Source organism: Lepidochelys kempii, chromosome 2, assembly GCF_965140265.1.
Source record: "Lepidochelys kempii isolate rLepKem1 chromosome 2, rLepKem1.hap2, whole genome shotgun sequence".
NCBI classification, from domain to species: Eukaryota; Metazoa; Chordata; order Testudines; family Cheloniidae; genus Lepidochelys; species Lepidochelys kempii.
This window is the reverse complement of record NC_133257.1, coordinates 206,037,189-206,061,233: the sequence shown is the minus strand read 5'-3', so window position 1 is coordinate 206,061,233 and position 24,045 is coordinate 206,037,189. Positions and strand designations below refer to the sequence as shown.

Below are 24,045 nucleotides of genomic sequence, written 5' to 3'. Positions count from 1 at the left end.
CCCCTAATCATTTTTTTGCCCTTTTCTGAACCTTTTCCAATTCCAATATATCTTTTTTGAGATGGGGCGACCACATCTGCACGCAGTATTCAAGATGTGGGCGTACCATGGGTTTATATAGAGGCTATATGAAATCACATCTTTTGGGTTCTTCCAGTTCCAAAGAACCAGCCACTTAGCCCCAGGTCAAAATATGCTTCATGATCTCACCCAAAAACCACATTGAGAGCTACTCTTTAAGTAAACTAAACTAAAGGCTTATTAATAGGGGGAAAAAGAGAGGAAAGAGTTATTAAATCATTAAAATGAATCATATACATTACAGTTGATTTCAGAGTTTGTGGATCAGAATAATAGAAGTGATGTTAAATCTTCTAGCTTGCAATAAATCTCTCTGGATAACCTAAAAGATTGGAGATCCTCAGTCCATTGTTCAAAGCTTCCCTTTGTTAGAAATCTTAGCCCAGAAATCTTAGCAGGAAAGAGGCAAGAAGGCGATGTCAGTCTCCAGTTTACACCCTCAGCCCATGTGCCTGGAAAGTTACTGGGTCAAACATAGTGTCTTGGATCACATGTTCTAAGTGCCTTTCTGAGTCACTGAGCCTCCAGTGTCCATATGCTCTCTGAGGCGTCCTCGGGAAGGGTGCATTGAAATCCTTAATGGCCCATCAAATTTGCTGGCTGGTCTTGATGTAAATCTGTCTGGTGGCTGTTACTGAGGAACACAACACAATTTGAGCTACAAATGCATAGCAACGATTCATAACTTCATATACGATACTACACTCATATAAACAGGATACCATTGTTCAAAAGATTATAATTTTTCCAATGATACCTTACAAGGCATACTTTGTATGAGGTTTATCACAATTGTGCAACAGTGGTGATATATCAGTGGTTGCAACAGTGTTGGTACATCAGTGGTGATACCTTAGTGTAAGCATGGTCATCTTTCCTTTTTATAGAGTGTCACAGGCACTATTAGAATTTTGTTTATGTATGTGCGTGTGTGTATACACATATATATATATAGACACACAAAATTCTAATATAACTTCCTTCAAGTTGCCAAAACCATTTGTGTGTATGTATGTATGTAGTATACATAATACCACTTATAATATATGCACACACACATACGCTCAGAAATGGTTCTGGTGAGGTGAAGGTAGACATGCTAGAATTCTGTGTACTGCACAGAGCCTATTACCCAGACAGCTCAAGTCAGTCAGCTCATCTCTATTTTTTGGCCCAAGAAACTGCTTCAGCACAGTATTGTGACAACGAAGTTGGAAAAAGATAAAAGGTGCTCTTTATTGAAGGTGGGGGAATAAAATGCCTCCAGATAATTTCTAAGAGAAAACTCAATATTTTCACCCACTCTTGCCATTAAAATTATTGTCCAATTTCTGTTGCACATCAGTACATTCAGATAATGCTGAGAAACAACTCTGACCAGCAGTAGTTTGAATGAGTGTAAGTCCACCCTTCAAAGGGCATGTTAATTTGAAAGAAAATACAAAAACCAGCATATCATTTCTGAAATCTTAGTTAATGCCTTCATTAAGCTCTCTAGGCCTTTCACCATTAGAATCTAGACCTCAGCTACCAACATTTCAAAACAAAATTCTTCAAGAGTTGAGGTTACTGGGGAAGGGAAAAGTATGGATGTCATGGGTAGAGGTTATTCATATACTGTGAAACTTAGATTATTTTAAATATAACTGTCTTAATTATCTAGCACCTCAATTGTTTGAGGTTTAGATTCAAAAGTTTGGAAGCTGATACAAATCCCTCACAAAGACTCCTGTTTGGTTCCTACAGCAGTTCCTGCCTGAGGGAGCTCATTTGTGACCATTTTCTCCTTTTACTTTCGTTAAGGGTTTTGGAAAGGGTGATCATCATGCAGTTTATGAGGAACATTCTCTGCCTATCTTACTTTGAAAGTCAAATGACAATGATGTAGAAAGCCTATAGAATTGTAATTTTAATCTGGAATAGAGTCCATGCCATTTCTTTCATATTTCCCATCCCATCATGGTTTTTCATTCACTGATGGACCTGTGCAAGAGGGCTCCAGATTCTTGATGAATGAAGAAATGTCAGCTTTGTTTTTGTGCCTACGGTTGCCAGCTAGAGTATTTCATATTGATTTATGGTCATACTGTGACCCCCTTACTCACACTGCTGAGGAGTTACTCACCCAACTAGTCCTACTGAATAACCCTTATGCTTTCAGTAAGGAGGTCACAATTTAGCCATTACTTTATATTGCATTACTGCTGTCAAGGCAGAAGCAGTTTTCTGCTTTGTATCAGTACATCACTGACATTTTGTAAGTCTGAACAGGTAAAACCTATTGCTGCTTCAGACTGGGTAAAAGGGGCAGTGAAAGAAACCCAGATCTTTGGTGTTATTTGTAAAAGCCATTGCTCTGGATTGTTTTGTAAAATCTGTCTTTCTTTCCCAGCATCCTTCTGCATAGAAGGACACATTTATAAGACATATTATTCTGACTCGCTTAGCTGAACAGTATTATGGAATTATTTTTCTATCTGGCATGCAATGATAATGCCAGAAACTTCTGTTCTACATCGTTCCACATGTGTTTGCTGGTTTTGATTGACATCCTAACGTGCAGTCCTGTAAATCAGCAAGGTGGGAGTACCTAAAGAACATCAAAACGCAGCCCCTACTCCTGCAGAATATTACTCTATAATTCTTGTGCTGGGTAATCAACATTGCGACAGTTTGAGTTGTTTTTGTTAATAGAGATGAAATTATGGGCGTAACTAGCTGGCAGTCTTCAAACAGGCTTTTGCAAGCTGTTTACTCAGCTGTCCCTGGGCGGCAACTTCATATGTGTGGTGAAGTCTATTCTCCCATCACCTCTACAGCGGCTTCCATTTATCCCATTTTATTCTCAATATAAGGGGGATCAAGTTTAGCAGAAAATAAGTCAAATACCATTGATATTGTATGGTCCTTAAGAGTATGTTGATTGATATTTGGTTTAAAACTCCAGAAGAGCAAAGAAAACAACAACAAAAAAATCATATAAGGCCTAGTCTTCACAAAAGTTGTATCAGTTTAACTAAATGCTTGATTTTAAACAATTTTAGTTAACAGTTCAGCTTTGTGAGTGGACACAAATCTTACTTTTCATTTATAATTATAGCAAATTTAAGGTCAAAGGTTCAAAGTCATCCCCCTCCCAATGGTTTTCAGTTAGAAAATAATAAATAATTAAAGACTTGCCATGCAGCAGTATAGACTTTAAAGCATAGTAAAATAGTATTGAAATCCTGTATGTTCTTTTTATTTAAATAGCAAGTGCAGTAAAAGGCCAACTAGAGAAGTTATGGGTTTATATTAAAAAACCCATTTGTTTCACTAAAAGAACATAAAATGAGTACAAGATTCTAGGGTAAATGCTGAGATCTTCTAGGGATTGGCAAGACCAGTTGCCATTTAAGTTTCTTTGCTTTTAAACAAAACCTCTCAAATTTAACCTGAAATTAACCAAAAATTGATTAATATTTCAGCCAACTGCAATGAGAGGACACTGTGATGTGGTAGAAAACTAGAATGAAAATCATTCTTCTGATCCAGAAGTGTCTGAATGGACTTTTGCCCCTGGTGTGATAGGTGCATGACGGGTGTAAAGTTGTGTTTGCTAACATTTGAAACAGAAAGCATGGGATGCTGACAGAACTATATGAGACTTGATGGATCTCTTGTCCAATCCATGTTGCAAATTCTGGTCTCATCCGTATTGCAAATCCTGAACATGTTCCTTTTCCTATGCAGAGATAGAGAAGGGGAGGTGAGAAGGTCAAAGGAAGTGAGTGAGAGAAGGTGAGAGAAGTAGGGAAGAGGCCAGTCCATCATGTTATCGACTATACACAGGGATTAATGACTTTTCAGTTCACTAATGTATATGTCATATTTGCTAGATCTATTATAATAGGGCAGTAGCACAATAGGTTGAGATTAGCTTGCTGTTTTTGACCCATAATACTGGGTTCATGCAGTCATGTGAAGTTGTCTTTTCAGTTTTTCAAAGAATTCAATTCAAAAGAACTTTAGCTGATTAATCTTTATTTTTTATAAAAAGCCAGTAAAGCCTAGATAGTTTTCTGACACTGCCAGGCATTCTGACAGTCCCTTACTGCAAGCAGTTTCTTGTAGTTCATATGGTCCTCAACACCAGCTTTCTAAGCTGAAGTATTCTGGCTACAGATTTTCACTGTCATAAAGGTGATAAAAAGGTATTAAAACTAAACAAAAGCTTTGGCTGGCTTCTGAGAAACCAGCTACAACCAGATGCTTTCCTAACCAGCAATATTAGCATGGAATTAAAATAGATAAGGACAAATTCCGAGTTGGTGTAAATCAGCATAGTTTCATTGCCGTCATTAGGGCTAAGCCAGATTTCACCAGCTGAGGGGAAAATATATATTTCATATTTTCTGTACAGAATTATTTCATGCAGTGAAAGGGATGGATGCTGCCTGCAGGAACTTGTCTGCCAGCACCAAATCTGTATAAGAAAACAAGCAGTAATAGAAGTGGGCTTATTGCATAGCTTTTCCCATTTTTACAGAGAAATTTATGAACTGCTTTGCAATTTTTGAACAGTTGTTTATAAACTGGGGAGGGATGAGAGGGAAACAAAATTGAAAAAAAAAATCAAATAGCTAACTACTCAAATGTAGAATAACTCTGTTCTGCCAGGTGATGACAGAGTTGCCTCAGGCTTTCTCTTTGAAGGTGCTTAACTTGGTCTGCTGGCAAGCGTAAAGGAGTGAATTTATTAGCTGCTGAGAGAGGTGCCTTATTTAAAAGAGATAAACTGGCAAACACAGTGAAGAGATGTGGGGGATTTCCCCCTCCCCCAAAAGAGGCTCCTTATCTACCTTGGGTTAATAATATCTCTTAGTCATTTCTTGGGCCGGGGGCGAGTTTTAGAGGCACAATCATTGAACTGTGGTAAGAGGGAAGAGAAAAGCCCATATTGGGTGTATAGGGCCTGGTCCACCCTTCAAATCATCTCATGTGAGGAAGGATTATGTATGTGTAAGGGCACATAACTGGATTGAACTTTGTTAATGTCATTAACTTGCAAAAGTAAGCAATACAACCATAGATAAAATACATGAAAGAGACTATCTTGTAATCATTGTGTTCTTACCTATAATAAAGCGTGATGAAAATTATAAACATGGATAACAGACTATCTTGTGTGCCTATTGCATCATAAAGACTTAAGGCACTAAAGCAAAGAGTAAAGAGAGTATTCTCTACTGCTTAGTGTGGGAGACTGAGACATAGTACCCTTGGATTCAGTTTTTGGCTTTGCAACTGACGGACAATACAACATTGGGGAAATCTCTGTGTCTCAGTTTGCCCATCTGTAAAGTGGGTATAGGAGTACTTCTGTCCACATCACAGGGGAGGTGTGACATTTCATCATTAAACTGGGCTAGATCTTGTAGTCCTTACATTAATAGCCCAACTCACTTTCAGGATTGGGCTCATTTTATGCAATGCTTTGAGATCCTTGGTTGAAAGTGTGAAGTGTTGTTTTTCATCACAAGGGATTGTGTCTTTAATTCCCAGGCTAACTACCTCATGGTCACCAACCACAGCATGAATTTCCAAACTAAATATTCAAATATAAAATAATCTTATAAATAGCATAAAATTAGCACATTAAAAATAGAGTCATTCAGATACTGTAAGATATCTCTACATAGCAGTGACATAATTCTGCTGCAGAGTAATGAGAATTTGCAGGATTGAGCCATAAAATATATATATATTCCAACAGAGTGTCAGACTCTGGAATTACAGGGGTGCTCTCAGTTGTCCTTTAAGAAAAGAGAAGTGTATTTCTGACAAGTAACATAAATATCTGTTCCTTAAAAAAGTTAGGGCTGCATCAGGTAGCTCTTTAGTTTTCTCCCTTTGCTGGAAGGTTGTTGGCTGAACAACATGATTAGGTGTGAGCCTATTCAAAATCTGGCCCACTATCCCATTAAATAAAATCATCACATTCCCATAATTATGCAGGGCAGCACTGCATTTAAGTTTAATAGTTTCTTTCACATGCTGTTGAACAAACTAGATTTTCTGCAACACAATAGTAAATACTTTTTTTTTTTGGCAATTCAATACCTTCAAATTAATGCTTTTTTCTCTCTGACCATCATTTATGTTTATGATGGCAGGGAGTAAAACATATTGAAACAGTCTCGGTTACAATATTTATAGATTCTGAACGCACATTAAATTAATAGGCAAAGGAGGAATGGAATTACGTTCATTTTGTAACATTGTACTCCAAAGGCAAAATCATTCCTGCCAGCGCATCTGCAAATGTTTTAGATCATAACTGAGAACCAGGGTAACATTGCTGAACATGTATAGATGGCATAGTATGGCTGAAGTGTCCCCTACTGAATACAGAACCCCACAGAGAATCTAGCTAGGGTAATTAATGAATCCATTTGGAAAAGTCAGTGCCCTTCAATTAGCCTGACTGCAGTGAAGCAGATGGGATCCTATCCTCCAGGGAGTATATTGAGAAAGATCCTAAGAAATACTACATCGGACTGATTTATCTGAGTAATTATAAGTCTCATTTGCACAAAACTGTTCAATATGGCTGCAGTGAGAAAATTAAGAATTTATAAAATGTTGATATGTGGCTTAAACTATCAGCATTAGTGGAATCATCGGTCAAACAGAATCTCAGTTCAAAATATAAAATTAATCCTCAGGCATGAGAAGCAAAAAGGAAAATTCAGAGGGGGTGGGGGAGATGATCGGTGGGGCAGGTTAAACTTCTTGGGAACCTTTGTTAAAGCCTCAAGTGAGCTCATCTGCAGTGGAAACATGCATTGCCATCCTAACTTGATATGGTGTTTTGGCTCTGAAGGGCCTGTAAGATTTTTACAGTTTCATAATATTAAAGTTTGCCTGGAGAAACTTTACAAAAAACAGATTCTTACTTTAAACACATCAAGAAGAGGAGGGTTGGGGAATCGAATGAACAGAGTGACATGTAGAGTTCCCAAGTGATTATGGGCCAGTTCTTACTCCATGAGAAACCCACATTCATGTGAGCAGTCAGTGACTCAAAATACTAATTGCTGGAGTGAGGGTTGCGGGAATGCGCCCTGGTTCTTTTTTAAGGCCTAAATTAGAACATTGTGCACGTAAGTGTGTGAGAGGGAGATGAGGAAGTTTGATGCTTTATATGAACCACAGGAAAAAAAAGTAACTACTGTTTATGGCAGTGTTGAAATCTCAGAGAAATTAGTAATATTTAGTGACAAGAAGTCACTAGATTATTTTTTTTCATGCCGTGATGGGCTCTGTATCGGTAGGGAGGAATAAGCCATGTGTGCCATGTTGTACAATTATAATTTAATGTAGCAAGATAAAAGCCTTTTATCAAAACACAGCTAAAAAGGCTTATATAACTGGACCAGCTATGTTAATATTATATTAGTGTAGAGGTGCGTATGTGTACCTTGGAGATTATGGGTATCATATCAGATCTTCCACACATATATATATTTCAGGTTGCTAGCAACAGCCCTGCTCGCCTCTGGCCATTCAAAGGACCGGCTCTTCCCACAACATTTCTGAACCTAGAGCTTTGAACCAATAGCGCCAGAAATCTCCAAGTTTGGAGTGGACAGGGACTTGGAGGAGGGAAAGCTACAAACAGCTAAAATAACTGACCAGTTTGAGTTAGTTCTTTCGTTTTATTTGGTTTGCAATTTAGGAGTGACACTAAAGATCGCCTAATCCTTGCTCTCACAAAACTTTCATTCAACCTTAGCTGAGGAAGGATGCTGGATTTTGACCTATTCTCACTGATGGAATAAAACTATTCTTTCTTCCTCTAAAACCTCCTTGCCAGGTGCCCCCCCCCCCTTTTTTTTTGTAGTTTGTGAAAACAAACTGAGATAAATGAAATGCCAGTTTTGCACTTTCTATGCATTCTATAGAATCAATAAGGTAGTTTAGAAACATCCATGGATTAGCTGCAGCAAAAGACTAGCATAGACAAATATTCATGAACAATACATTTTATTGAAGGCTGGACATGCATGTCAAATACCCTTCCATAGCAAGGACACTGCTTATTTTTTAACAAAATAATTATCACTTTCTCACTGTACAGTTCTGTGAAGTCATATTTTAAAAAGAGATTCTGACCAAAACAATTCCCCTTTGATCTGGGAATAAATGCCATATACTAGGGAGCACGTGCTCGTAGAGTAGAGGCGTGAGGAATTGGAGAATCTATTTGATGGTGCATGGCTGCTTGTGGAAGGGCCTGGACTTGTGGGTGATGATACCTGCCAATGGGAAAAAAAGAAAATACTTTACTGACCCTTCCTTCAATCTGATGGCAGAATTTTAACCGGGGTCCCCTGAGAGCCTCCTCCAGCACATCACTGCCATCCTGCCCCTCTGAAACACTTGCCTAATTCAAAGGAATTCAGTGGAGTTATACGTTTGTTTGGTTTTTTGTTTGTTTCTCCCTCACAAATGTCCCCTTTTTATAGATTTCAAATACTGGCAGGTAATTAGGGAGCTTCATTACACTAAACATCACCTCAGTGTTATATTAGTGAGTCTTTTGGAACAACATCACCATTGAACTTGAAATTAACAATGTATTCATTGATTTTCATGAATTAAAAAATTAATTCAGGGCAGAATGTCAGACATAACAAATACATTTATGACATTGTCCTGCTGGCACAAAAGCCAGACCTCTGTTTTAGGCCCATCTTGAGCATTCATCAAAAATGTATGGGGTTTGGGGTTTTTTGTTTTGTTTTTGTAATTTTTCCTTTTCTCACATCAAAAAGCTCTGGATAAACGCAGCGATCAATGCACATAGTCAGAGCTGGAGGGGTGAGAATGTTCCATCTTACTGTTTCCCTGTAGGTCCAGCTGCAGACAGGCTGAAACTGGCACAGCGTGGCCTGTGACTGCACCTTCTAGCCCTCCACTGATAAATAAGCAGGCTAATTGAATTAATAAACAGATAGCTCTTTTTCCTGCCAGCTGGAGCACCATCAAAATGTGTGATAAATTATCTGTCGCTGCTTTAACCACAGGGAAAAAAGGAAAAATTAGCTGTCTTAACCCTTCCTCCCTCCCACCCAAGCCCCCGGTTTGGTTTGGCTTCACCCTCCCCCTCCTTGTCTTCTATACTTTGGCAGCCTTCCAAGGAGAAGTAGTTGTGAGTGGGAACTTATTTGGCCACGTTGATAATGGGTTATTAAGCTTCTAGACTGTGGTAGGATGCTAACATTCCATGCTCTGCTGTGGGAAAGAGAGATCGTCTGCTCCACTGGCAGGTTGGGTTCAGATCTGAGCCCGCTGCAATTTAAGCACACAAGATACTTGTTAAAAAAGTGGGGTGAATGATGTGGTTCACTAGCTTAATACGGCAGTGTCGGGTTTCTCTAGTTCTCTCTCTGTTAACCTCAAACAGCTTTCAGGCTGCTCTGATATGAATTCACATCGCATGGAGGCAAAGACCAGGGCCTCACTATCCATTTCTCTAAGGAATGGTACAAGGTGGCATAAAGACAAATGGAGCCATCTAATCCCTCTCCCACCCTGAGTTTTTCATGTTCTGCAAGCCTCTTGGTGTCATCACTTCCCGCTCTAACATCTGCTAGAAGGAAAAGCCTGAATCCAAATACTCCTAAACTGTGGGGGAGTTTGGATTCAGATACATTCGGATCCAGATAAGTTCCCATCTAGCTGCAACCTAAAGAATGGATTACATCACCCTTGTCCACTGTCCACTCCCCCTGCACACCACATAACTGAGAGAAGGATTGTGCCTTTCGCGCACCCCCTCTTCTCTCCCACCCCATTGCACCGCTGTGCCCAAATGGCACAGTTTATCCCTTAGGTTGTAAACTCTGTTGAGCAAAGACTTCCTTAATTACACGTTAACACTTCTGTTCTGCTTTTCTTCCACACACTTCAAAGCACTTGACAAAAATTGGCTAAGCATCATGATCCCCATTTTACAGGTGGGGAAACAGAGAAGCAGGGAGGTTAAGTGAGTTCCATAAATCCGGTAGGAGGTAACATCACCCACCTCTGAAATACAGCCTCCTCTGAGGCGGAACAAGCTAGCTATTTTACAAGTGCCACATTATAGTACTGGCACAGCATGTAGTAGTGGAAGCAAAGACTGACTTCTCTGTTTCAACCTGTAGGGGGCATATTAGGTAGGTAGGATGAAAATACACAATTTGGAATTTGGCTGAAGTTTATTTTATATATTTAACTTACAACTGTTAAAGTTTTATTCCCAATGTCGGTTACAGCTGCTGTGTTCTTTTTGGCCTGTTCCAGCTCACCACATCCCTTTTGCCTTGCTATGTGCCACCAGCCATTAGCTTCACAATGAGAAAAGCAAGCCTGGAATAAAAAATGTTTTTAAAATCTCTCCAAACCTTGTCTTTCTGAAGCAGCAGGAAGCTAGTGCCCCTGTTAGTTACTGAGAGTGCTGAAGTGTGAGATCACAGCATTACGATCTTTGTCAGAATGTGACTTTTTCTGGCGCATGTGTCAGATGAATATCACAGTGCTGGTATCAGAAAGACTAACCCTGATGGCTAATAGAGAGGCTGAGAGAATAGACAGGGAGCTGCATTAAGCATCAAAACAGGTCTTTATAAATGCTTCCTTCCACCCTCTTTCAAAGACCATGAGAGTCGAGGAAGGTGGTGGAGAAATTGGGTCCCCGGAGCACCTTTCTAAGGACTCCATTGTGCCAACTAGCATAGCCCATAGTAAGAGACGGTGAGCTCCAGGAGGCAATCTGCATGTGCCATTACATCCTGTGGGAGGGACATTATTCTGTCTCACATGAGTTTGGCAGGTGCTGCTGGCCAGTGCAAGGTCGGGGGAAAGGAGCCATGACTCCCAGTTCCTTCCCACTTCCATTGGAGCACTGCATTCCCTTCAGGGAGAGAGCAGTCTCTGTGCTCCCCAGAGTGCAGGGAACTGCAGTTCTGCTTGGCCCTTAATGCTGATTGTACAGGGGAAGGCTCTTTATGCCCTCCTGCCCACACAATGTGCACCTGCCTTTTCTCCCCTCTGTTGTATGGTGCACTTGGGACAATTGTGTGAAGAGAGCTCTTTCTAACCACAGTGAACCCACACAAGAGCAAGGCAGGTTACCTTCCTTGTTAGAGGAGAGTGTGTCAACCAGAGCACTTGGGGCTGTGGCAAAGCCCTAGACATCCTGCACATGTGCTGTAGCCTCCATTATGTGCTATAGGGAAGCCAAACTGCTTCTTATAGTACAAAACCATGTTTACACCTGGCTGTCCTGAGCACTAGCAGGATGACTTAGGGACTCACCGAATGGACAGCACCCTTGCCTCCCTAGAATGAGGAAAAAGAAGGGGAGCAGGAATTAAGCAAAGACATGTTTAGATCGGGCAAGTGTGATTTAAACATGGTTTATCTAGTCAATGTGTACAGTGGGGCACAGCCATTTAAAGCTGCAGACAAATACGTTGTACCATCAACAGGACTATGCTGCATTTAAACAGTGTTAGTATGAATCAGTTCAGAATGGGTCAGCAGATACATTTTTCCTCCATTGTAGATGGATCTCGATTTATACTGACAAATCAGGCCATGCAAATTTGGATTTATATTTTAAAAGGTTACTTGCTTGGAAAGTTTATTTTTAGCTTAACCCTGCTGTATTGTTTTGAAAGAGAATATAACTGAGGTACTAATAAACAGTGTATATCGCTCTTTTTTTTTTTCCTAATGGAAAAAAAGAACATTTCTGCTTTCGACTATGTGGTTATTGTGTGGAAAGATTTTTCTGTTAAAATATTATAAAATGTTTGTGTTTGTCTATAATGTCTCGTACTTTACATTTCTTAAAGTGGATTTGTGACCCAAGAACCCCTGAATGCCAACTGGCAAGAGGGTTACAGGAATATCTTGATTCTGGTATGTAAACTTGAGTGCACCAAAGAATGTTGTGTGAGGTCGTAAGTGAAAGCTGAGGTCACACTGGTCATTAATATCATTGTGAAATATATGTACAGGCATTATGTAAGGAGTTATGTGTGTATATTAGAAACGTTCTTAGAGTCTGTATCAAAGTATGAGTCACCGGCAGAGGTGAAAAAACAGGTTTTCGCTCAGACAAGATGTTTATTCTCCTGTCTCTCTGATGGGATGTAAATTAAGCATTGTAAGCTAACACAATAGATACCTATTTACATACAAAGTAAACAAAGAGACATGCAGTCAACAAGGAAGCAGGAAAAATAGGTCACAGATGGTTATTCTGTCTCTGAATACAGACAATAAACTTTAGGGAGTATAAGTAGAAAGAAAAGAAGACACCCTCTTATCCAGCACGTAGGAATTAAACGAGCAGTGTGTTTACATTCATGAAAATGGGATCTCAGCCAACCTTGGCTGAAAACTCTGTAGAGAACTTCGGGTGAGATAAACTTCTTTAGAGAGGAGCTTAACTTGTTAGTCAAGTTTAGTCTCTAGAAAATGTGTTATGATATTATTTTACATATAACCATTTGATTTCAATATCCTCATTCACTATCACTTGAATCTTTGATAAACTTATTCTTGTTTTCACTATAAATATATCTAAGTGCTGTGATACTAAGCAAGGCGCTGATTCTGAGTTGAATCATACAGGCTGGTGTGTACATTGTTCCTTTGGGAACAGCAGAATTATAGAATTGTAGGACTGGAAGGGACCTCAGCAGGTCATTTAGTTCTGTCCCCTGCACTGAGACAGGACTAAGTATTATCTAGACCATCCCTGACAGATGTTTGTCTAACCTGTTCTTTAAAATGTCAAATGATGGAGATTCCAGAACCTCCCTAGGTAATTTGTTCCAGTGCTTAGCTACCCTGACAGTTAGGAAGTTTTTCCTAATGACTAACCTAAATCTCCCTTGCTGCAATTTCAGCCCATTACTGCTTGTCCTCAGTGGTTAAGGAGAACAATTTATCATCCACCTCTTTATAACAACCTTTTTACTTTCTTGAATAGTGGTATTTCTGTGAATGTTCAGTGGAGAAGGGGCTGAATACTCCAGGGGAACCCCTCAAAGGGACTCGGAGGTGGGGGTGCACCTGTTGTTAACCTGCAAGGCAAAGTAAGGCATAGCCCAGAGGAGAGTGCTTGGTGGCTGAAAGGCTGGTGGTGTCAGGGAGCTGACACCCAGTTAAGCACAAGCAACAATTCCTCATGCTGAAGGCAGGGGGCTAACAAGGTGACTTTCAGTCCTGGGTACCTTGAGGACTGTCACAGGATTAAAAAACAGTGATGAGTTACTGCAGATACAGTACTGGGATGGGGGAGACGTCTGAGGGAAAAGAAGCTTGTTTATGGATGAGGACTGGGTTGAAGGAGGAGGTATGTGACTGTGCATAGGGCTTGGGGTGGATGTGGAGCACTGTGTGTCTGTACCAAAGTCCTGTAGCTTGAAGGGAGCAGGGATTTGTGAGGGAGGGTGTTGTGGAGTGGGGTGGTGAGAGACATGGGAGCGATCTGGTGTGGCATAGGGAGGAGATGTACAAGGGGACACAATGGAGGTGTGAAGAGAAGCTGTTAAGAGGGAGGGCACAAGAGACTTTGGTCTTTGCATGGAGCCACTGAGGGGACAATACATATCAATCCAGATAGCTATTCCTATTAATAATTATCCACACTGACATATTTATTTAAGAAACAGGCAAATTTCCAAAAATAAACTTGGTTAAATTAAGGTTGTTAGACTGTATCATCTATAGCTACATCCCATGCATCATGTGTTTGGATATTTAGAGAGAGAGAGAATAAGAATATTGTACATAGGAAATCATCAGTCATTGGACTATCAGAGGCAGGTAATTGAAAGCCATCAGTTTAATTGCAGTTATCGTACTTTATTCCTACTGGAATTCAGTCTAAAAACATGAAATAATCCTATAAGAATAGTATCACTTTTTATTTATCATAATGTTGTTTCTCCAGAAAAATCTCTAAATACTTTACAGACTATACAGTATATTTAGGGACCACTTAGTTTTAGAAATGAAAAATGACTTCCCCTGAAACTACATGGGAATGTTAGGTAGGCAAAATCTAATTACCCACGTTGAATTAGTCAGGACACTAGGCAAACAAACATCAGTACTCTTTGAAACAGTGTCCTGGGATCTTTAATGGCTGTAAGTAGTTATGGCCTTGGTTTTCCATTTCAGACACTCATTGGTATAATCTTGAAACAAAATCTAAGAATCTGATTGTATCCTGTGTATACAGCAGTGGACTTGTGTGTGTGTGTGTGTGTGTATGCTTCCTTGAGTACTGCTACATCTGGGATTAAAACAATAAAATGTAGTTTTAAAACGTACGTGCATCAGATTTTGACTCTCCTAATGGTCCTTTAAAATGTGTTTACCAGTAACAAGTTTCCAAAATTACACCTGCAAAAGCAAAACTCAAGTCTCACATACTGGGTGTTCAATCTCCGGAATGAGGATGACTAAATATGATTAGTGTTAATAGGTATTATGCAGATGGAAATAAATAGCTATCCTCTTCTACCAGTAGCCATAGAGTCATGCTTTCAGTGAGTTAGTGTTTTTGGTTTAAGAATTCAGCAAGGGAGTATAATATTCTCAACTTCTGTTTTCAAGTGCAAGGATACCATGAAGAAGTTGCTCAGATACCAGGATAATGGGCATGGGATAAAAACCTGAATACAGTTCTCTTGTGTGCATTATGTGAAAATATATGGGTTGATTTTTCATGATGCTCAGCACCCAGACCTCCTACTGACTTCACTTAGAATAGTGGATGCTCAGCACTTCTGAAAATCAGCCCAGTAGGATACATCCCTTTCTTCATCTGCCAAAAGTGCACATCAGAGGAAAACATATCCACCATTTACTTTTTTGGGATTCACCCCTAGGGGAGGACAGGGAGTTTCCTCTGTCCCCATTCCCCTGGAGTTATGCTCATAGAAGTAGGTTTAATCTCTGGTAGGAGCTCAGTTAAAGCTCAGTCATAGAGACTGCTGTGGCGACACTGAAGCAGCATACACCCATGATGCTCTGTCTGTTTGGGGGCAGTGCTGTTGGTCCCCTAAAACAGTGGGGTTGTGGCTGCTTGACACCGTTACAACCTCTCTTCCCTACGTGGGGTGGATTTCTGCAATCTCTGATCCACCACTGCTACAGCCATAACTATATAGAGTTCAAACCATAGAGCATTAGAAAATATTAGACAGAGATCTAAGCTTCAAAACTTGGACCAGAATACTGGGTTTGGATCAGAATCCAAAATTTTACTCCCTGTGCCTAGTTCAGGGGTGCTTAGATTTGGGGTGTCAGTACTGTTTTTTAGAGAAAGAAACCCAGAAATGGACACGATACTCCAGCTGAAGCCTCACTAGTGCCAAGTAGAATGGGACAATTACCTTCTGTGTTTTACATACACTACTCTTGTTAGTATGACCCAGAATAATATTAGCCTTTTTTGTAATTGCATCACTTTGTTGACTCATATTCCTGATCCAGATCCTTTTCAGCAGTACTACTGCCTAGGCAGTTATTCCCCATTTTGTAATTGTGCATTTTCCCCCTTCCTAAATATAGTACTTTGCACTTTATTACTTTGTCTTTATTGAATTGCATCTTGTTGATTTCAGACCAGTTCTCCAATTTGTCAAGGTCATTTTGAATTCTAATCCTGTCTTCCAAAGTGCTAGTAACGCTTCCCAGCTTGGTATCATCCACACATTTTATAAACATAATCTCCACTGCATCATCCAAGTAATTAATGAAATACTGAATAGTACCAGACCCAGGATAGACCCTGTGGGACCCCACTAGGTACATCCCCCAATTTGGCAGCTAACTATTGGTAACTCCTCTTTCAGTATGGTCTTTCAACAAGTTTTGCACCCACCTTATAGTAATTTTATCTATACACGTTTCCCTAGTTTGCTTCTGAGAATGTCCTGGAGGACTGTATCAAAGAAATGACTAAAATCAGATATATCACTTCCCCTATTATCCAGTAGGCCACTAACCCCATCAAAGAAGGAAATTAGATTGATTTTTGGCATGATTTATTCTTGACAGATCTATGCTGGCTATTCCTTGTAACCCTATTTTCCTCTAGGGGCTTACAAATTATTTGTTTAATAATTTTTCAGTATCTTTCCAGGTATCGAAGTTAGGCTGACTGGTCTATAATTCCCCAGTTCCGTTTTGTTCCCCCTTTTAAAAATAGGTACTATGTTTGCCCTTCTCCAATCCTCTGGGACCTCATCTGTCCTTCTTAAGGTCTCAAAGATAATTGCTAACAGTTCCGAGATTCTGTCAGCTAATTTCTCAAGAACCTTAGGATGACTTGAATACATCTAACTTATCTAAATATTATTTTATCTGTTCTTTCCTTATGTTGGCCTGTGTTCTTTCCCCCTTATAATTAATATTAATCATGTTAACTTTCTGGTCACAATTACCTTTTTAGGGAAGACTGAAACACAATAGGTAATAAACACCTCACCTTTCTTGATGTCATCTGCTATTAGGTGGAAGACCTGCACTTTTCTTTGTCTTTCTCTTGCTCCAATGTATTATAGAACTTCTTCTATTGCCTTCTATGTCCATTGCTAGTATAACTCATCTTGTGCCTTAGCATTTCTGATATTGTCCCTACCTACTTGTGCTAATCTTCTGTATTCCTCCTTAGCAATTCATCCACGTTTCCACTTTGTGTAGAGTTCCTTTTTGATTTTCACTTCATTGAAGATCTTCTGATGGAGCCATATTGACCTCTTACTATTCTTCCTATCTTTCCTGCACATCAGGATAGTTTGCTGTTGTGTCTTCAATATTGTTGCCTTGAAACTGCCATTGCTCCTGAACACCTTTTCATCCCCTGGAACCCTATGAGTTTATTAAAGTTTATTAAAGAATCTCTGAGTTTATTAAAGTCTGCTTTTTTGAAATCCATTGTCTTTATTCTGCTGCTCTCACTCCTTCCTTTCCTTAGAATAATGAATAATCAAATACTGGATAAAAATGGAAATAATAATGGACACACACAGGCTGAATTACAAATATTGTGGGAACCTTAACTTTGAATTTCCTGAGTTCGGTGCAAATAAATGTCAACTTTAACATTTCGCAAATATCACTTCTTGCATTTAATAATCAAGAAACACAGAGTGTGTTTCAAGTGTATTTCTCCAGCATATTTCTGTCCCTGTTATAGGGTATTTATTCATCAAAAATGGATATAGAATAAATTAACAGGGAACTTATTTTTCTAAATAATTGGAAGTCAAAAATATTCTATGCAAAGGAATAATGATGCTTACCTCCTTTGTAAAGTGCTTTGAGATTTACAGATGAAAATCCCTAATAGAAGCTAGGTGTTATTACTGTTATTATGTTGGTACTTCCATTTTGGTCTAACCTACATTTAGGGACTCCCAAAACAATGGACATCCCTTCAGCAATGCTATCACCAGTGGATGGTACTTTTGTGATGAACACCATTGTACTATTGTAGCCACTACCATTGTTCAACTTCCAAGTGTGACACTTCCAGAAATAACAAAATGATAATGATCGGTGTCTGAAGGTCTGATCTTGTGAGATGATGTCATCAACTTATATGGATGGCAGTAGGAGATGAAGCTACACAGCACACCATAGGTTAAGGCCTGATCTCAGAGGTATTAAGGTGGTTACTTCGGAGGGTACATCTTTTGTGTACACTGCAGTTTGTTTTATTGCCGGTTTCATTGTTTTCAACTGATCTCTGTCACTTCTTAAAGATTAATTCATTTCAGCAAGTTTGAGTTTGGGAGAACAACAGAGTTAGCTTTTTATTAGAAGCTGAGATATACTGTAGACTTGATGGAAATCCAGTTATAGTGCTGTTACAAAATCTTACAGAGTATGTAAAAGAGCTCAGAGGAATGGGAGAGTATAATTTAGATGTGCCAAACAGCCTGAGAGTGAGTCATAATAATAATACCTAACTCTTACATATTGCTTTGCATCCATATATCTCAAAATGCTTTACAAATGAGGTCAATATCATTATTACCATTTCACAGATGGAGAAACCGAGGCACAGAGACCTTGCTTAAGGTCACCCAATTAGAAGATTAGCAACTTGTGTCCCCTTTCTCTTAACTTTAGGACAGTGTGATTTATGGCTGGATCCTGCATACCTTGTATTCCTCAAACTCCTGAAGACAGAAGGAGTTTTAAGTGCACAGGAATGCAGGATCAAGCTCTCAATGTGACTGTGAGTCTCTGTACCTTGGGGGAATTCCCTGCACCCCCATGTTCATCCTTATAATATGATTGTGTGGTATCCAGTGCAAAGTTTGTCATGTCGGATGTCTTCAGAAGGCTCGTGATGCACTGAGCATTGTTGTTATAGTAATGTTATAGGTTGTAATTTCATGTATATAGTTACGAGGCTGAAAATATGTCCTCGTGGCTTAAAACAAGCCCCGGCAAAACTCTCCAGGAGCAGAGGGGCAGTTCACAACTCATCAGGGCATGTATGGGACAAACCCAGCCCATCCTCACAGGAACAAAGGACACTGGCCTAGGCAGCAACAAAGGATCTGTTGGACTCTCGAGTGAGTCATCCCCCTTCCCTTAGTCAATTTGGGACTACGATGAGGTAATGCTCACCTGACTCTGAAGGTGGGGGGCAAAGCCAAGAGGGAAGAAAGAACATGATAAAAGGGAGAGACATTTGCCATGCTCTCTCTCTTCCACCTCCATCTACAGACACCACCACCAAGCGACTGAAGCGCTGATCAAAGGGGAGAGCCTGGCTGAAGGGCAACCAGCCAGCATATGATGAGAAGCATCTTAATTTGGAAGGGCACTGAAAGTGTTAAGATCAGCTTAGAATGCATTTTGCTTTTATTTCATTTGACCAAATCTGACTTCTTGTTCTTTGACTTATAATCACTTTAAATCTATTTTTTGTAGTTAATAAATTTGTTTATTCTACCTGAAGCAGTGCATTTTGTTTGAAGGGTGTCAGAGATTCCCCTTGGGATAACAAGCCTGGTACATATCAATTTCTTTGTTGAGTTGATGAACTCATATAAGCTTGCAGCGTCCAGAGGGCATAACTGGACACTGCAAGATGGAGGTTCCTAGGGTTGTGTCAGGGACCGGAGATATTGGCTAGTGTCATTCGGTTGCACAATGCTTGCAGCAGCTGACCAAAATTGCTCACTCACATAACTGGGAGCAGCTTACATGCTAGAGGCTGTGCATGAACAGCTCACGAGTGGGGTTTTCACAGCAGAGCAGGGTAAGGCTGGCTCCCAGAGTCGAGGATTGGAGTGACCTAGCAGATCACTGGTCCAGATAACAACAGGGGAACGTCACCTACAATTTGCTTTTATGAACTTAAATGGCATGAAGATTTGCAAAAAGTGATTTCTGCTATTTACGGTATGAAATATTTGTAAACAGCCAAGAATTGAGTGAAATTTATTCTCATGTTCCCCCGTCACAATCATTGCATGAGGCAAGGAGGAAAATCCATTGTGACACTCTAAAGTACCCTAGGCCAAATTCTGCTCTCAGCTTCCCCATTGCAATACTATTAGCTATGGTAGTTTTGTGTATGAAGGACATTGCCGATATTAAGCTGATACTACAATTGGTCATGTTTCTTCACTGATGTTAATGGGATTTAGGCATGTCCACCAAGCAGGGGAAAGGGACAGACTGCTTGATATATTTATATGAGTGCAACAGGACAAACTGAATTAGAATTAGAAGAACATCAATATTCATATCCTTATTGCTTCCTTGCTGTCCTAACCTGGAGTACTACTGTGATAGGAGCTAGAGAAAAAACAAAAGATAAATAAGACAATACAGTTTTATTTCATGCAGTGACTGAAGTTTAGATAAAAATAATTTACTTACATTTCTTTTCAACAAAAATATGTTTTAGAAGGCAACAAATATTTTAACTGATTGTTTTTTTCCGTCCAGGGTTCAGGTTTGTTTGGTTTTTTTTTTCAACAGAAAATGTCTAATGCCAAATTATTTTCAGTTTTTAAAAACCTAGGGATCAGAAAAAAAATCTGTTTTTTCACTTTTGGGTTCTTCTAAAAACACCAATTGTTTTCCACAGGAGATGTTGGGGGAAAAATTCCTGTTGGAAAAAAAATGGCAATTTTTTCAACCATCAAGTTTTTGATGTTGAGACACAGGAGAAAAAAATGGCAAAAAAGAAGTAAAGATGTCAGACAAATTGCAGATGCATGCACGAAACCTAATTTAATTTCCAATTCCTCATTTTAGTCTCTGCTACTCATTTCTGCCAGGGGCAGGGTTTGTTCAGTGATGCTCAACAGCAGTCTCTCTGGTTAACTAATGATCCGCCATGAGGGGCTATTAAAGAAATGTCCTGCAGTCCTTTTTGCCTAGGTGACTGGTTACTCTGAAATGAGGCATCTAGAGGTGTAATATAAGGTAAGGAAACAGTGTGGGGATCTTCAGGAATGTGGATGCCACCTACTCTCAGGAAAAAATGGCAGAGTTCCAAGTACTCACTTGTCTTCTTTCTTAGTCCAGTTTTCAGAATTGCTGAGCACCAGGATCTCCCTTTAAAGTCAGTGGCATAACTTCTGCTGATGAGAATGGGAGCATGATTGGGTACTTGATCGTATCTTTGTTTGAGTCCCTTTGCCTTGAAATGCACTAGAAAATATGTAACGGTGGTGCCATCACATTGTATTCTACACTACAATAAAACTGCAGTTTGGAATTACCAGACCCAAACGAACAACAAAACTGAAGTCTCCCCTCCCACCCCAACACATACACAATACAAAGAGTTTACTAAATTCCGGGGATTTTTCCAGCGCTCTACAACACGAACAGTTGATCTTGCTGAAGACAAGGGAAAATGTTTATAGTTCCCCAAATGTTCTAATTGGCAGCAGCCTCTCATTAATGAAAAATAAATTGCCCTGGGGGCGGGGGAGTGTCGGTGTGTGAAGTGTGAAGTTAAAGGAACTCAGAGGCTGGACAACCCGCTGTTGCTGCACTAGGACAGGATGGGGGAGATAGCTGGTTTCTTACCAGGATCCAGATCCAGGGCAGCTGGCCCACCCTCCCATAGGGAAACGTGAACAAGGAGCTTGTAAAATACACAGACCAAATGGAAATTACTCCTATTGATTGAAACCAGCTGTATGTCAGGCTTCTCACTGTCTCTCTTGATTTGCTATCACAAATAAATGGATGTGGTAGAAGGTACCATGGAAAGAAAACAAAATATTGTATTCTGCTTGAAGTCATGCCACAGTAATAGCCACAGTTTTTGCAGCTAAAAGAAGACATTTTCTTTGCAAATTAGGTCTCCCTCGCCCCATTTTTGGCTTTGCAAACTATGCCATTTAGAACAGGTCATACTGTAGTTCAGCTTCAGAGTGTTTTGACAAATACAGTGTGGGCACATTTGTTAGGTATTCATGATATATAAAAGTGCTGGCTAACCGGAGTTTTGAGGGGGGTACATTTTGATTTTGAAAACAACTAACTTTGGCACTAACTTTGCTGAGCTCAAATAGAAAGCTGGTCTTAGGTAATCCAATGTGAAGACTATGTTGGTGTGACAACATGGCTAATACGTTGGTACCATCCAATAATTGAGGGGGGAAATTCTTCCGCCTTTAGCTATCATTACAGTGAACAAAAGAACCTTATCCTGCAATACTTACTCAGATTAAACTTCCTTTGGCTAATGCTGGATACCCTAAAGTGGGAGAATTAGAAGAATCCTATTGACATTAACTGTAGCTTTGCCTGAGTTAGAACTGCAAAAATCAACTCCAGCATCATTAAAAGACATGAGGACAGAACCGATGCAGGATTAGCATGCAACAGTGACCCACAGCTAGCATTTGAGCTTTCTAGCTCAGACACAAAGGACCTTAATGGCAAGACCACACTTAACTAATAGTTCTTTTAGTTTGGTCTTATGAGGTAAAATATTGAAAAGTGACTTGTGTTCTTGGGCTCTGAAATTTAAAAGAAGGGTCAAGATTCTATTTCTTTGAGGCAATAAAAAAAATGTCTGTAATACTGGATGGTAAATTAGTGTGGATCTTTGTTCAATGCATCATTTTAGCAGGTATTCTTTTTAAAAAAAAACACGACTGCATGAGACTTTAAACTTAATGAGCCGACTAAGAATAAAAGAATGCTTTTTTCCTTAACAGCATAGTAGCACAATCATATGAAAATCTGTAGCTGTTAAATTATGATCTAGATAGTTAGTGTTCTATAGGTTTTGACTGATAATGACTGAAAAACTAGATTATAACATAACAGACATTGAAGGTTATATGAAAATCACTATACTTAAGTCAAGAAGCAAAATCTAGAAAAAAAATTATAGAACCAGACACTTTCAGGTGTCAAGAGTTTCTACAAATCTGGAAATATGAACTTCTAATAAATGTATTATTGATTTCAAATTCTCTCCCCCCCCCTTTTTTTTTTTCTGTTTCAGAGGTTGAAGGCAGCATTGACTCATCATCCTGCAGCCATGTCAAATGGAAATATGAACACCATGGGCCATATGATGGAAATGATGAGCTCCCGACAGGACCAGACACCACATCATCATATGCACTCACATCCACATCAGCACCAGACACTGCCACCTCATCACCCATACCCACATCAGCACCAGCATCCCGCACACCATCCTCATCCTCAACCCCATCACCAGCAGAACCATCCACACCATCACTCCCACTCGCACCTTCACACACACCCGGCACATCACCAGACCTCTCCACACCCGCCACTGCACTCAGGTGGACAAGCACAGGTAGAACCACTTAATGAGCTGTCATCTTCTTCTGTTCTGATGCAAGTTTAAAAAAACAGATCACATGCGCATGGCTTTTCAAAAGCAAGTCAACTGGCTGCTAATAGATTTACTCTGTTGTTGGCTGCCAGGTCACAACCTTACACCAAGCTCCAGCTCAAAAATCCCAGATCAAAATGTACTTAGAAACAAAGAAAAGAATGTATTTCAAATGTCTAATTTTCTACCAAAAAACCCCAAAGCTTGTTCAAGCCATGATCTCTGCAAAGTGCCAAGTGTACGTTTATGCTGTTGATATGTTACGGAGTTTGGCACACTGTGTAGCTTGGCGCACTAAGATACATCCACACTGCATTTTAAAACAGGGACTGGGTCCACAGACTTGGGCTGGCGCTATGGCACTAAAAACAGCTGTGTAGACATTCAGGCTCAGGTTCTGAAGCCCGGGGAAGGGGACTGGTTTCAGAGCCCGAGTGCAAACATCTATACAGCTGGTTTTAGCATCCCGATCCGTAGACCCAAGCTCTGAGACTCACTGCAGAGGTTGTAAAACACCGTGTAGACATAGTCTAAGGAGCTTGGCTGACTACTTGGCAGCTCATGTTTTAAACTGTTCAATACACTCTGCCCTCAGAGATGGTCCCACAAGCCCCAATGAAGTAAATGGCATTGCACATGCATATTTGAAGGATGAGTTTCATCCTGTATATATTTTATTTGTATATAATATAGCAACTTCCATATGAAGTATCACAAGACACTTTATAGTGAATGTCAATCATAAGACTATCTCAAAAAATAAGGGTGTAAGTAGAGATGGCTTCAAACAAAATCTGCAGATCTAAGTACACCTATACTTTGGTTCTGGATCCAAATTTTGCTGCTGGCCCTTATTTCAATCATGGGAACCAAACAAAAAACTACAGTCTGAATACTTTTCCATTTTGGTCACATTCGGATCCAAATCCAGATCCCAAGTTTGCAGTCACTGCCTCTAATTTTAAGGCAAGAATTAAAGACTTGAAGTTATTAATTGTCTTGTAGTCAGAGCGTAGTAGTTCCAGATACTGTAGATA

At 39.8% G+C, this 24,045-nt stretch overlaps 1 protein-coding gene across 4 annotated transcripts in view; it reads left to right on the top strand.

Annotated features, from left to right (window-relative positions):
- Nucleotides 1-24,045, top strand: part of CREB5 (cAMP responsive element binding protein 5) — a 355,572-nt gene that overhangs the window by 316,265 nt on the left and 15,262 nt on the right. For all 4 annotated transcript variants that reach the window (XM_073333614.1, XM_073333615.1, XM_073333612.1 and 1 more), the window contains one exon: nucleotides 22,646-22,969. In XM_073333614.1, the coding sequence (XP_073189715.1) occupies nucleotides 22,646-22,969 (324 nt within the window). The remainder of the gene's footprint in view (nucleotides 1-22,645; nucleotides 22,970-24,045) is intronic.